A 16,557-nucleotide genomic window follows, 5' to 3' on the forward strand; every position below is an offset into this window, starting at 1 on the left:
GCTCTGGTCATGGATTAGCTGGACTCAGAATCTGGATGAATGGCTGTAATGGTGATGTGAAGTTTGACAGGAGTTAGTGGTCAAATAATTGTGCATACATTTTTTGAAGGGATCCATTTTTTATTCTGGTAATTTCCTTTGTGGTGCTTTACAAAAAACAGTTACACAATCACTTATCTTCCATCTACATTGTATGCAGATTAGAATGGTCTTCCACTCACACATCACTCCAGAACAATGACAATTACATTTAACAAACTCTAAACAGTGCCACAACTTAACTGATAAGGAATGTTTTACCATGATCAGCAGGATCTACGCCCGACACGCAACCACTCATCTCTGCCATCCCTTTCTAACTGCCACTTTATTACCTTGACATAAGATAGGGAAGTGCTTCCTTGTGTTTTGGGCTAATCAGAGCCCTCCGTTTTGTTGCCTACATATACGTTGCCTTCTGGAGTTGACCAATGGCCGTCTTCTTATGTAGCTGATGTAATCCCACATTACCAAGGACGCTACACAGGATGCGCTCTATTTCCCAGCTTATTTACCCTCTCTCTCACAGTCCAGTGGCAATATATTATCCACCATTGCATAATCTTTGGTATCACTCAATGAGTACCCTCTTTTAACATAATCATTATAAATCTGTATATTGAGCAAGCAGTAAAGGAAACTAAAGAAAAATTTGGAGTAGGAATCAGAAGTTCAGAGAGAAGAAATAAAAGCTTTGAGGTCTACTGATGACATTGTAATTCTGTCAGAGACAGCAAAGGACATGGAAGAGCACTTGAATGGAATGGACAGCATTTTGAAAGGAGTATATAATACATTGAAGCACCAAAGAAAGTGATATAGGCATGCGTATTCAGGTACAGAGATATGTAAACGGACAGAATATGGCATTGCAGTCGGCAATGCCTATATAAGACAACAAGTGTCTGTCGCAGTTGTTAGATTGGTTATTACTGCTACAATAGAAGGTTATCAATATTTAAGTGAGTTTGAAAGTGGTGTTATAGTCGGTGCACGAGTGATGGGACACAGCAACTCTGAGGTAGCAATGAAGTGGGAATTTTCCCATATGGACATTTCATGAATGTACTGTGAATATCAGGAATCCAGTTAAACATCAAATCTGCAACATCACTGCAGCCAGAAGAAGATCCTGAAAGAACATGACCAACGCAACTGAAGAGAATCGTTAAGCGTGACAGAAGTGCAACCTTTCTGCAAATTGCTGCAGATTTCAATGCTGGGCCATAAATGAGTGTCAGCGTGCAAACCATTCAACGAAAAATCATCGATATGGGTTTTCAGAGCTGAAGACCCACTCGTGCAGCCTTGATGACTACATGACACAAAGCTTTACATCCCGCCTGGGCCTGTCAACACCCACATTGGACTGTTGATGATTGGAAACACGTTACCTGGTAGGATGAGTCTTGTTTCAAATTGTATCAAGTAGATGGACATGTACGGGTATGGACACAACCTCATGAATCCATGGACCCTGCATGTCAGCAGGGGACTGCCCAAGCCTGTGGAGGTTTTGTACTGGTGTAGGGCATGTGCAGTTGCAAGATGTGAACATTATTGAGCGTATCTGGGATGCCTTGCAATGTGCTGTTCAGAAGAAATCTTCACCTCCTCTTAATCTTACAGATTTACGGACAGCCCTGCAGGTTTCATGGTGTCAATTTCATTACTTCAGACATTAGTTGAGTACATGCCATGTCATGTTACAGCACATCTGCTTGCTTGTGGGGACCCTACATGATATTAGGCAGGTGTACCAGTTTCTTTGGCTCTTCAGTGTATGAACATCAACAAAAGCAAAACAAGGATAGTGGAATGTAATTAAGTTAAATCACATTATGCTGAGAGAATTAGCTTAGGAAATGAGATCAAAAGGTAATTTGGGCAGCAAAATTGCTGATGTTGGCCAAAATAGAGTGGATTTAAAATGGAGACTGGGAATGGCAAGAAAAACATTTCTGAAGGAGAGAAACTGTTAACATCAAATATAGCTGTAAGTGTTAGGAATATTTTTGGAAGGTATCTATGGAAGTGAAACATGGGTGATAAACAGTTTAGACAAGAAGAGAATAGAAGCTTTTTAAATGTGGTGTTACAGAAGAATGCTGCATATTAGGTGTTAGATCATGTTACTAATGAGGAGATACTGAATAGAATTGGGGAGACAAGAAATTTGTGACACAACCTGCCTAAAGGAAGGGATCTGTTGTTAGGACACATTATGAGACATCAAGGGATCACTGATTTAGTATTGTAAGGAAGTGTGGGAGGTAAAAATTATTGAGAGGGAACCAAGAGGTGAATACAGTAAGTTGCATTCAGAAGGGTGTAAGTTGTTGTAGTTAATCTGAGATGAAGAGGCTTGCATATGATAGAGTAGCATGAAGAGCAGCATCAAACCAGTCTTTGTACTGAAGACCAGATAACACTGTTTTGTGGCTGTTTGGTCTTGCGTCAAGTATGAAAATTACAAATAGTGCTAAGGCGACCATGTTTCTCACAGTGGAAGCAGATTTCATACTGCTTAGGGCAATGATCATGTGAACACCATACAGAACATTTATGACAGGAAGGTAATGGAAATCAGTGAGTCCATGATCTGAACAGTGATGAGAATTACCTGAGTAATATCTGGAATGATCCATTCTGGTAAAAATGTTATACATGAGTTGTACAAAAATGTTGCATTTCGAGAATGATAGGTTTTTATAATTGTGGAATGTGTAGTTAAATACATTTTATATGGCTTTATATGGCCCGAAGGTGGCCAGAGTGTGACAAAAATGATAGTCAAAGTAAAAAAAGTACACCTGTGTATTGTCTGATGCAGGATCCTAACCATATGTTTACTTTCTCAAAATAATTTGGTTACAGTCCATTTTTCAACACAATTCTCCAGTGTAGTTAACCTGTGCCCTTTAACTACGCTCACTCATTGCTTCTTACTTATAGGAAATTTTCAAATATTGATTATTGCAGGTCTTTCAGCTGGCTCTTCACCTCTCCAAATAAGGCAGCATCACAGATTTCATATTGCTTAGGGCAGTGATGATGTGATCACCATACAGAACATTCATGACAGTAGTTTAAGACATTTGATGCCTACTTCAGCTAAATTAAGTAAATATTTCATTGCTGTGCTGGAGTGTTGTGATAAAATCACATTTGGGAGGATGAAAGTTCAAACACGCATCCAGCCATTCAGATTTAGGTTTTCCGTGACTTCCCTAAATCGCTCCAGGCAAATGCCGGAATGGTTCCTTTGAAAAGGTATGACTGACTTCCTTCCCCATCCCTAAAACCATCTGAGCTTGTGCTCCATCTTGATAAAAACACTAACTATTGGGTCTTGATCATGGATAGATAGTTTTAAGCTCATCTGAGTATTGAGGTGAGCACATTTCTGCAGTGTATTCAGAAGCAGCAGAGTCCAGGTTGTCGACAATACCTGTAATTGTATGGGATTTTAACAGTGTATAAAATCTATACTAATTCAGAAACATACGTTTTTAACTAAAAGTTTTAGGAAGTTTTCAATATGGAATTAATTCTTGACTATCTGTAGTTTTCGTTGTGGTTAATAATAGCTTTTATACTGTATTCAGATTGGAATAAAACCATGTTACATTCTTTTATTTTTGTTATTTTTCCACAGATAGCCGCCAATGTACTGACCTCCGTGGTTTCCTACGACCAATGGTTGGGTGTCTCCCAGCTTGGTGGCGATTTGCACAGTGCTTGCGCCGATACAGGGACACCAAAGAGGCCTTCCCACATCTAGTAAATGCAGGAAAATATGCAACATCATTTTTTGTCATCCTCTTTTCAGCACTTAATATTGCAAATGAAAGTGAGTATACCTTTAATCTAGTGTCTTGTCTCAATGTATGGTAATGCTATTAAAATGTAATAGAAATGAGTAAGAGTTATTGAAAAACCCCAGTTTTGTTCAGATAAAGACAAAGCATGACTTTCATACTAAGAAAAACTGTTTTAAAATTACTTTATTTTGGTTATGGGGATGGAAAATTTATGCAAAATATTTATGAGTTACACTGATTTTTAGAAATAAATTAATTTGAAATTTTTTCCCCATGCATACGACTGAACATACAAAGGAGAATGAAAACTTGATATACTATTGTGATTTTATTAATTTTTGATTGTTGGGTTGTATTTACTATGAATAAATGACACTTTTAAAAATAATTGATTGCTAGAATTATTGTCATGCAGTGTTTAATTCGAAATTCCCAATATATGCACTTGACCACTAAATCTCTATAATTCCTGCTACAGTATTTTAACCTGTTGCTGGATTCCAAGCATTGATTGTGGAAATAACATCTAAAACAATGATTCGGCTGTTATATGATCTCATAAACTTGTTTTGATATTCCAACTACTTGGTGGAAACTCCCACAAAATATCCATATACCAGGTGTAGATACCATAGGAAGTAAATTTCAGAAATAGACGAGGCCAAGAATGTAGGTTTCATGTCCATGATTTAAGTTCAAAACTATAAAAGTCCATTTTATATCACTGTATGTGCATGGCCAGTGCTGTCTTCCTACTGTCTTTCATTAGAAAACAGGTAGCCCACCGGTGAGAAAGACAAAATGTTCATTATGCTCAGGCTGTGGTGAACATGGCTATTACTTTGGTAGCTCTGGTACTGCTCATCAGAAACACTTACAAAAATTTTCTTGGCAACAATAATAAGTATGTGCCATTAAACTGATTTGTTAAAGGTACATTTCAGAGAAAGAAATGTATAAAAATAATAAAAGTGTTCTAAATAGTAGGAACTAGATAAGAGAAAAATGTTGTATATGCTACTGTAATTCAGTTTTTATGGCACAGTTGAAGAGTAAACATACACTGATCAGCCAAAATATTATGACCACTGTCCACTGCGAGGTTCATGCCTCCTGGTGGTGTTGCTATCACCTGACACAATGAGAAAAGCATGTAAGCCGAGCAGAGATGGATGGGGGTTTACCCTAGTGAAGATATGTCCTGCAAATGGAGAAATCCACTGAGATAAGCGACTTTGACTTTGCCAAAGGGCAGGTTATTATTCCGCAGAGCCTGTGAATGAGTACCACAAAAAAGGCGAAGCTGATTGAATGTTCAAGTGCTACTGTTGTGAGCATCTTTCGAAACTGGTAGGAGGGCAGTGACACTACCACTAGGCACTAAGTGGTTGGGACATCCATGACTTTTCACAGAACATGGGGGATGGAGACTTGCATACTCTGAAAAGTAGGCTAAGATGATGATCTATGGCATCTCTGGCAAAACAGCACAATGCTGGTGGATGCACATATGTTTCGGAGCACAACATTCAGCATGCATTGTTGAACAAGGGGCTCCGCAGCAGATGACCCCTACATGTTCACATGCTGGCCCCATGACATCATCACTTAAGGTTGTAGGGGGCTCGGTATCATCAAGATTGGACCTTGTGTCACTGGAAACATGTTGGCTCAACAGATGAATCATATTTTTGCTACACCAGGTTGATGGTAGTCTCCACAAATGCCATCATCAAGGCGAACAGCTGCTCGAAACATTCACCCAGCCATGGATGTAAGCTGGCCGTAAGCAGTGATATGCATTATCTTGTGCTTGCAAAGTACTTGTGGTAGTAATCGAAGACACAATGTCAGGTGCAGACTATCTGCTTTATGCTTCTGCATCTACATCTACATTTATACTCCACAAGCCAACCAACGGTGTGTGGCGAAGGGCACTTTACATGCCACTGTCATTACCTCCCTTTTCTGTTCGTCGCGTATGGTTCGCGGGAAGAACGACTGTCTGAAAGCCTCAGTGCGCGCTCAAATCTCTCTAATTTTGCATTCGTGATCTCCTTGGGAGGTATAAGTTGGGGGAAGGAATATATTCGATACCTCATCCAGAAACGCACCCTCTCAAAACCTGGCGAGCAAGCTACACCGCGATGCAGAGTCTGCCACTTGAGTTTGCTAAACATCTCCGTAACGCTATCACGGTTACCAAATAACCCTGTGACAAAACGCGCCGCTCTTCTTTGGATCTTCTCTATCTCCTCCGTCAACCCGATCTGGCACGGATCCCACACTGATGAGCAATACTCAAGTATAGGTCGAACGAGTGTTCTGTAAGCCACCTCCTTTGTTGATGGACTACATTTCCTAAGGACTCTCCCAATGAATCTCAACCTGGTACCCGCCTTACCAACAATTAATTTTATATGATCATTCTACTTCAAATCGTTCCGCACGCATACACCCAAATATTTTACAGAAGTAACTGCTACCAGTGTTTGTTCCGCTATCATATAATCATACAATAAAGGATCCTTCTTTCTATGTATACGCAATAAATTACATTTGTCTATGTTAAGGGTCAGTTGCCACTCCCTGCACCAAGTGCCTATCCGCTGCAGATCTTCCTGCATTTCGCTACAATTTTCTAATGATGCAACTTCTCTGTATACTACGGCATCACCCGCGAAAAGCCGCATGGAATTTCCGACACTATCTGCTAGGTCATTTATATATATTGTGAAAAGCAATGGTCCCATAACACTCCCCTTTGGCACGCCAGAGGTTACTTTAACATCTGTAGACATCTCTCCATTGAGAACAACATGCCGTGTTCTGTTTGCTAAAAACTCTTCAATCCGGCCACACAGCTGGTCTGATATTCCATAGGCTCTTACTTTGTTTATCAGGCGACAGTGCGGAACTGTATCGAATGCCTTCCGGAAGTCAAGGAAAATAGCATCTACCTGGGAGCCTGTATCTAATATTTTCTGGGTCTCATGAACAAATAAACCGAGTTGGGTCTCACACAATCGCTGTTTCCGGAATCCATGTTGATTCCTACAGAGTAGATTCTGGGTTTCCAAAAACGACATGATACTCGAGCAAAAAACATGTTCTAAAATTCTACAACAGATCGACGTCAGGGATATAGGTCTATAGTTTTGCGCACCTGCTCGACAACCCTTCTTGAAGACTGGGACTACCTGTGCTCTTTTCCAATCATTTGGAACCTTCCGTTCCTCTAGAGACTTGCGGTACATGGCTGTTAGAAGGGGGGCAAGTTCTTTCGCGTACTCTGTGTAGAATCAAATTGGTATCCCATCAGGTCCAGTGGACTTTCCTCTGTTGAGTGATTCCAGTTGCTTTTCTATTCCTTGGACACTTATTTCGGTGTTAGCCATTTTTTCGTTTGTGCGAGGATTTAGAGAAGGAACTGCAGTGCTGTCTTCCTCTGTGAAACAGCTTTGGAAAAAGGTGTTTAGTATTTCAGCTTTACATGTGTCATCCTCTGTTTCAATGCCATCATCATCCCAGAGTGTCTGGATATGCTGTTTCGAGCCACTTACTGATTTAACGTAAGACCAGAACTTTCTAGGATTTTCTGTCAAGTCAGTAAATAGAAGTTTACTTTCGAATTCACTGAACGCTTCACGCATAGCCCTCCTTACGCTATCTGTGACATTGTTTAGCTTCTGTTTGTCTGAGAGGTTTTGGCTGCGTTTAAACTTGGAGTGAAGCTCTCTTTGATTTCGCAGTAGTTTCCTATTTGATGTCTTCTCGGATAATTATGTCATCTGTCATCTTTCAGCAGTACAATTGTCTGTGTTTTGATGCCAGAATCATGCTACAGTGGTTCAAGAAGTATGATAGTGAAAACATGTCAATGTCTTGGCCACCAAATTTGCCTGATGTCAATCCGATGGCTCCCATCTGGGTCGCTGTCAAGCATGATCACCACATACACAAATCAGCAGCCAGTTATCTACAGGAATTACATAACTTGTGTGTAGGCATCTCGTGCCACATAGCTCCACAAACCTACCAATGAACTGTAGATTTGTTGATGTGCAGAATCAGTGATAAATTGCATTACAAAGATGGTCCAACAAGCTATTAAGCAGGTGGTCATAATGTTTTTGCTCATCAGTGCATCAGTTACAAGATGCAGGGTGCCACAAGTAAGTCAAAAAAATCATTTTCATGTTGCAGCATCACTGAATTTCTGTGTTAATTAAATGAACATCTAGAGTGTATGTAATGTATAACTTATGATAGTGTTGTTTGTTATATCTTCATTTGTTTCTATCCAGTTGATCTTATCATCATCTTATGAAATTTGTCTGTTCTGCAGGTAAATACACGTTTACATCAGAAAATCCATATTTTTATTTGTGGGTGCTTTCATATATCCTTAGCTCCTGCTATGCGTATACTTGGGATATAAAAATGGATTGGGGATTGTTTGACAAGAAAGCAGGAGACAACAAATACTTACGAGAAGAAATTGTATATACTTCAACTGTAAGTATATGAAGTATAAGCTGGAAAAAAAAGTCAAACAAAGTCATCAAATGGAGAAACACACACACACACACACACACACACACACACACACACACACAGAGAGAGAGAGAGAGAGAGAGAGAGAGAGAGAGAGAGTGAGTGAGTGTGTGTGTCAGTGTGTGTGTGTGTGTGTGTGTGTGTGTGTGTGTGTCAGAGTCATTCACTTGCGCACAGTGCACAACTCTCATATCAATGTTGTGAGAGTTGTGCATGTAGTTTTTCCCATTAAATAAGGGCTTTGCCCTATAGTTAAAATCCACAGATATCCCTTTTCGCTGTTCGGTGCCTCTTTCCACAGTGAATAGCAATCTGTCTTAATATTCATATTATTATTACAACATCAATGAGTCATGGTTGGAATCAGTCTCCTCATTCTAATACCTGGGTGTAAAAATTTTTGTAAATATCAAGTGAAATGTTCTCATAGGCTCAGTTGTAGGTAAAATGAGTAGCAGACTTTGGTTCTTTGGTTGGATACTAAAAATATGTAGTCAGTCTACAAAGGAGATTGCTTACAAAATACTTCTATTACATTTCCTAGATTATTGCTTAAATATGGTAAATCCATACTGATTGGGAGTAGTATGGAACCTTGAATGTACATAAAAAAGACCAGCTTAAATGGTCACAGATTTGTTTCAGTCATGGGAGAGTGCTGTAGAAATGCTGAAAGGTATAAATTTGCTGACAATTCAAAATAGACAACCACAAAGGCTACTTACAAAGTTTCAGTTACAGATTAAATGGTTCAAATGGCTCTAAGCACTATGGGACGTAACATCTGCGGTCATCAGTCCCCTAGACTTAGAACCTAAACCTAAGGACATCACACACATTCATGCTCTAGGCAGGATTCGAACCTGTGACTGTAGCAGGAGCACGGTTCCAGACTGAAGCGCCTAGAACCACTCAGCCACAGCGACCAGCACTTACAGATTAACTGAGGACCTCAGGAATACTTTACTGCCCATAATGCATTGTTCCCACAGGGATTTCAAAGACAAGATTAGACTAATACAGTGTGCTTGTAGACATTCATGCAGTCACTCTTTTCACAATCTATACACAAATGGAGTGGGAAGAAACCCAAAGATAACAAGGGCAGATGAATGAGAGAACTATTATTCCATCAGTTATTGCTAATCAGAATGACATATTGAAAATGAAGGTGAGAATTGGCTTGAGGGCACTAAGTTTGGCTGTAGGGAAAGTAAAGGCATCAGAAAAACTCTCCATACTTTACAATGAATGATGGTAGTAGTAAAATAAATAAAACACTTTAATAAGATTTTCCAGCCTAGAAAAAGCAAACTGGTGCAAAATGTTTGAAATCCTCAGAAAAATAAGTGTACTCTGGGAGGGAAAATGAATTGTATACAGTATGTACAGGATTGGAAAACTGAAACTGATCCATAAGATATTTACAGTAAGACTGATGTAGGACTGACCCTCATTACTAAACATCACAAAAGATGCTGGAAGTGGCCGCAACTGATGATGGAGCACTGTGTTTGATTTATCAAACTGTGAGGCATGTGTAGAAGCTCTGCCTGTGTGATAGCAGCAATAATGATTTCAGTGGTCTGCTGTAGCTCTTCCAGTGTGTGAGGATTATTTGAGTACACCTGAACCTTCATTTTGCCCCACAGATAAAAATAACAGGGAGAGAACCAGGCGATCGAGGTGGCTGGGTGATTGTCCTGCCTCTGCTGAGTGTCCTCTGCTCGCCAAACAACTTGTGCACACATGATGACATTGTGAGGGTGGTGCGTGTTGTTGCTGTGGCTCGGAGACAATATTCATAGAATCTTTCACCTTCTGTGAGTTGATTCCTGTATAGATTAAACAGTTTCTAGATATACTGGTTAGCATTAACAGGTTCATGAAAAAATTGTTTTATAATGTGGACACTAGGTGTTGCACACCAAGCACCATCTTTAGATTATGCAATGACCCATTGCCAGTGGCTCTTCAAAATAATGATCAGTTTTATAGTGCATAATGGCGAATGTTCTGTGATTTCACAAGTCCTTACTGGCTGAGCCAGCCCTCATCTGAAGAAATTAAAAGCTGAAGATCCAAAAAATACTGATTCCACTTCTCAGGAGCCACCAGCAGAACTTAATACTTGAAAGTCTGTGTGAGTGCTTTAACTTGTGCACAGCAGTAAATTCGCAAGGTTGCAGATGCACGTCTTTTATGATAATACTACGACACAATGATCTCCTAAGTCCAATATGCACAAATGAATGGTGTTGAGATTTTGTCAGATGTTATTCGAGGCCTGCCTTCACTTGAGCAATTTTTCTGGTGTTTGAACTCTTTTTGGATAGTTACAATTTTTATTTGTTCTAGTCCATTTCATGTCATTTTGCTTCTAAGTTTTGTATTACAGACTTTGCTGGAGGTTTTGCCATGTGTTCCATTCAACTGGTCACTAAACACATTTGTTCCTCTTTCTCACTCAAATTTAATGATACAGCGAAGTACTCGGGACAGAGTATGTGAGAGATGCACACGTTCAGACATGTGACAGCAAACAAATGATGCATCAAAATCAGGGTTTACAGTATTTTCTGTGATGAACAGTAATCCTGTTCATTAATGAGTTTCAAGTGCATGTCAGTCTTTTAAATATTTTTGAGGCCAAATTTATTTTGTGTACCTTGTACAAGAAGCAAAAGTACTTCGCAATAGAGTCCTTGTATAAAAAGTTCTTGGTTAACATGACACATGAAATTTGGATAAAATCTCAAACTTTCAGTGATTTTCTGTATCATCAAAAACTTGGTGTTCTATCTTAATTGAAAACAGCAAAGCTTTTTATTCAGAAAGAAAGTGCTTGGATTAAAAAGGACATCTGTTAAGGATGCAGTCTTTCCCCTCTGCTGTTACCTGTATATCAAAGTAGCAATGAAGTAAATAAAAAAGTTTGAGTGCCATTAAAATTCAGGATGGAAACATATCAATGATTAGATTTGCTGATAACAGTGCTATTTTCTGTGGAAGTGAGCATGTAGTACAGAAACTGTTGAATAGATTGATTAGTGTGCTGAGCACAGAATATGCATTAAGAAAAACTGAAAAAGATGGATCAGCAGTAATGAGATCAGTGGCAAACTCAACATCAAAACTGGGGACCATGTAGTAGAAGCAGTGAAGAAATTCTGCTGTTTTTGAAGCAAAATAATGCGTACTGTATAAAATAAGGAAGTTATAAGAAGCACCATGGAGTTCGGCTGAAGTTGTGAGGCCAGATGTGGGTGTCTGCTGCTACAGTTTTTTATGTACACTCTTGGTTCAATGAGGCAGATACAATAATTCAAATAATATGCAGGTTTGCCCAGGGGTTGGCTGGAATGTCACAAGGAAAGTGGTCATTGCTTCCTTGCATGATGTAGACATCATGGTCTTGCATATTTACATCTTAAAGATCTTTACCAATAGCTCCACTTCTGAATTAAATGCTGAATCGAAGAGACAGTGATTAGGTGCTCAACCCCATTGCATTAGCAATAATTTTAGGATGTAGATGAGATGACCTTGGAGGCTTTTGTCTAAGGCCAGCGTGTGGGGCAAATTTGTGGCCAAGACATAGATTGTTGTGTTTGTACTGATCATTGATATCAATGTTATGTGACTTTGAGAGGGCATTAACCACTAACAGTGTCTTATTCAAGGAATGCTTCACCTGAGACCATGAGGAGGAATGCTGTGCCAGAATTAGCTGATTTTGGGTGCATGTGTGACAGGATGGGTTGTTATGCTCTATAGGAAATAGGGCGAGGGTTGGAGATGGGTGATTGCAAGCATGACACTATTTTGGGCATTAGCCCAAAAGGGAGCTGAGTGTTTTATGATCTGTTAATGAATGAAATTTGGCCCTACACAAAGTACATGAAATTTTCATACACCATAAATGATTGCCAAAACATCCTCCTCAGTATGGGAGTATTATGCGCTTTGGCCCAGTTTATGGCTTGGTAACAAATGCTTTAGCTTGCCTACTGCCTCCAAGATGGTTGTGAGATAACACAGTGCCAGTGACATATTGTAGTAATCTGTTGTGAAAGTGAGGCACTTGTTCAGCATGAATGGCCCTGGACAGGGGATAGTGTGGAAAAGGCAATCTTTCACAAAAAAAAAAAACTGAGAATACTGTCATGCAAATACTTTCTTTTAATGTTCTGAAAGACTTTAAAGTAACTATAAATAAGTCACAAGATGAACAGATAGCACAGTGCTGTGTAGTGTAATTTTGCACTACTTTGAGTGTGCTTTAAAATGTAACAGATTTGTTGCTATGCTAGTTAGCCATAGTAGCAACAGTACATTTTGAAAATAAGTGGTGGTTGTGGAAATGAGTTTTTACTGAACAAAAATATAATAACCTATACTTGATTTACAGCCTTATATCAACATAATGATATGTTTGTGGGGACCTCAAAATCACTTATTTAGCCAAAATGTTATTAACGTATTTTGCAGTCATTTCAATTTTTGACATCAAGATTGAGCTTCAAAATTGTTAAGAAGAAAATAACGTACATTCAGTTGGCAGAGATAAGTGTGAATGTCCCATAATTTTGTCTGAGAGACTCAAAACCTTGGAAGAAAGAGAGAGTTCTCTACTACTTTCCTTCTTTTGAATTCTGATGAAGGATTGTGCAGTTCTGTAATTTAAGTATTGGACTATAGCTGTCGTAGCAAACATGCCTATGTAACATATCTGTTGTGGGTATCTTAAATTTTTTTCATTTTTGAATTTTTACAATGTTGTTACTAACATAATTATTTGATTATCTTATCATTTTCAGTGGTTCTATTACTTTGCGATTGTGGAAGACTTTATCTTAAGATTTGGCTGGGCCCTTTCAATGTCTTTAACAGAAATGGGATATGTGCATTCAGATCTAATGGTATCAGTTCTGTCACCACTTGAAGTTATCAGGTAAGTCATTATTTGGAATGTGACGATATTGTGCAGCTTTTTACTCTGAGTGATAGTAAAAAAAAGTCATCTTGTAAGTGGTATCATATTAACAGGCAGATATAAAATGGACATATCTCAATCTTTTTCAACCTTTAGTTCACCTAATAGGACATGATATGGGCTAGATAGGACATTGAGGATGGTTGTTGTTGCCAACAGTGTGGGCAGAAACATGATTTAGTTGTAGTGGCCTTCCTTCTCATTTACTAGGTTATATGAGGGATATTTTTTACCATTTGGTGACTGCAACTGACACAAAAAATTCATAAGGACAAAAGATTTATGATAACCCCTCTCTCAGCCAATGGATGATGTTATATTTAACCAAAAGAATGCAGAAAGTTGTACTTAGTAATTTAAGTGATATAGTCTGGAGACATTATTCTAAGCAGGGAGAAATCACGTGTGGGCTTTTGTGAGGCTCAATCTTAGGTCCACTATTGTTCTTCATCTTCCATCTAATATGCAGCAGGCAGTTTTAATTCTTTTTGCAGGACTCTAGTATTGCACTCATTCGAAGTGTACTTACATGAACATAAAAAATGATAAATAAGTTCTTAAAAGTATCATTTTCTGTGAATGGTCTCACCCTCAATTTTAAAGGACACAGCATACTCAGTTCTCCACATCTAGGGGTACTGCACCAATGATAAGTATAACACACAGTGAGGAAATAATAAATGGGGTGGAAACTTCAAAATTCATAGGTGTCCATATGGACAAGAATTTAAAAGCATGTTTTGGAAATCCTAAAACAACTTAGTTCAACCACATTTGTACTTAGAATCATTGCAAATCCTGGGGAGAGAGAAATCAGTATGTTGACATATTTTCATTCAGTAATGTTATATGGACTAGTGTTCTGGCATAACTCATCTTCAAGAAAGTAAGTGTTCAGTGCTTAAAAATGTGCTGTAAGTGTAATATGTGATGCTCACCAACGATCATCTTATAGGCACCTATTTAAAGACTAGGGCATTCTGGCTACTACTTCACAGTATATTTATTCACTCATGAAGTTTGTTGTAAATATTCCACTGCAGTTCATAAGGAAAAGTGATGTACGTAGTTGCAATACCATAAGTAAAACTGACATCCATTACTCCTAATTAAGGTTGTCTTTAGCACAAAAACGAATGCACAGTGTAGCAGCTAAAATTTGTGATCATGTACCCAGTGGTATAAAATGTCTGACAGCAAATTAAAATTTGGTAACAGAAGCTGAAATAGTTTCTTCTTGGCAAGTCGTCCTATTCTGTTGAAGAATTTCTATTATTGTATTGTGTAAAAGGTGGTGGGTCAGAACTCCTGACTCACATTTTTTTTTTATTTTACAAATTAATTTGGGATGTGAATGTAAAATGACTCATTCCACATAATTATGATGTATCGTGCAAAATGGTGGAGGGAACATGAAACTAATTAACTCAATAGATTTTCCTCAAGTGTTTAGGTATGTATTGTATAAAATTGTCTGAAAATCTAAATTTCAAGAAATTGTTCTTCCAATGCGTAAAGGCCTCACAGAAGACTATAAATGAAAGAGACTGTACAGTTCTCTCACCTTTATAACTTGTTATCTTGAAGAAGAGGATGACATGTTAAGTTGAATCATTATAGGAGATGAAACATGGGTGTTCAGTTTCACCCTGAATCTAAGCAATAGTGAATGCAATGGCAGCACTCAACCTCTCCTCTCAAGGTCAAATCCAAACAAGTGCTGTCACAGTGCAAGATCATACTAGCTGTGTTCTGAGACAGGCATGGTGTTTTGCTGCCAAGATGGACAATGACCAATGCAAAAGCCTACTGCACACCCTTGACCAAACTCAAACATGTGGTTCAGAACAGAAGATACATCATGCTGAGAAAGGCAATTTTGCTCCTTCAAGATAATGCAAGGCCTCACACTCATGTCTAGATTTGGGAACTGATTGACTCTTTCCCTGACCTTGCTCCATTTGATCTCCTTTGGTAGCTGAAATGTTGTCTTGGTGGGAAAGTCCTCTTGATAGATCAGGTGGGAAACTTCTTGAAGAGGGATTTCAAAACTTGGTGTGACAAGTGCCTAAATAAGCAGGGCAACTATGTAGAAAGGGAAAGAAACTCATGTAAAGCCTAAAAATAAATGTGGTTTGAAGATAAAATGATAGGTTACTTTATAAAAAAAAAAAATGGCTCTTACTCAAAAAATCCATCATATTAAGCTAATGTAATCACAAATATAATAATTCCTATTCAAAAAGAAGCAGGTGCTGACAGTTGTGAATATTATGAAAGTGTCATTTTAATAGGTCAGGGTTACAAAGTATGGACACAAATTATTATGAGTAGGATGGAAAAGCTGGTAGAAACTAACCTTGTGGAAGATCAGTTTGAGTTCTAAATGTAGGAATATGGTATGCGATACTAACCCTATCACTTCTCATACAATGTATATTAAACAACAGCAAACCTAAATGTATAGTAATTATAGACTTAGAGAAAGCATTCGACAGTGTTGACTGAAATGCCCTCTTTTAAATTCTGAAGGTAGCAGGGATAAAACACAGGGGGAAAATAGTTATTCACAACTTGTGCAGAAACCAGGAAGTCTTTACGATAGGCACAGGTCATGAAAAGGGAGCAGTAGTTAAGAAGTGAGTGAGACAAGGTTATAGCTTATCCCTGATGCCATCTGCACATTAAGTAAACAGCAAAGGAAACAAAGAAAAATTTGGAGAAGGAATTAAAATCCATGGAGAAGAAATAAAAACTTTGAGATTTGCTGATGATATTGTAATTCTGTCAGATATAACAAAGGGCTTGAGCAAGAAGTTTATCGGAGTGGACAGTGTATTGAAAGGGATATAAAATGAACATAAGCAAAAGCAAAACAAAGGTAATGGAATGTAGTCAAATGAAATCAAGTGATGCTGAGGAAATAAAATTATGAAATGAGACACAAAAATAAGTAATAGATGAGTTTTGATACTTGCGTGGTAAGATAACTGATGATGGTGGAAGTAGAGAGGATATAAAATTTAGACTGGCAATGCCACAGTAAGTGTTTCACAAGGAGAGAAATTTTTTTAATGTCATATCTAAATTTAAGCATTAGTCTTTTCTGAAGGTATTTATTTGGAGTGTAGGGTTGTGCGG

General features: G+C 38.4%; 1 protein-coding gene across 1 annotated transcript in view; it reads left to right on the plus strand.

Moving 5' to 3' along the window:
• The window catches only part of LOC126483690 (xenotropic and polytropic retrovirus receptor 1), a 111,449-nt gene that overhangs the window by 82,666 nt on the left and 12,226 nt on the right, over positions 1–16,557 (plus strand). Inside the window, exons 7-9 of the mRNA XM_050106778.1 lie at positions 3,698–3,892; positions 8,212–8,381; positions 13,241–13,374. Of these exons, the coding sequence (XP_049962735.1) occupies positions 3,698–3,892; positions 8,212–8,381; positions 13,241–13,374 (499 nt within the window). The remainder of the gene's footprint in view (positions 1–3,697; positions 3,893–8,211; positions 8,382–13,240; positions 13,375–16,557) is intronic.

This window comes from Schistocerca serialis, chromosome 1 (assembly GCF_023864345.2).
Source record: "Schistocerca serialis cubense isolate TAMUIC-IGC-003099 chromosome 1, iqSchSeri2.2, whole genome shotgun sequence".
NCBI lineage: Eukaryota > Metazoa > Arthropoda > Insecta > Orthoptera > Acrididae > Schistocerca > Schistocerca serialis.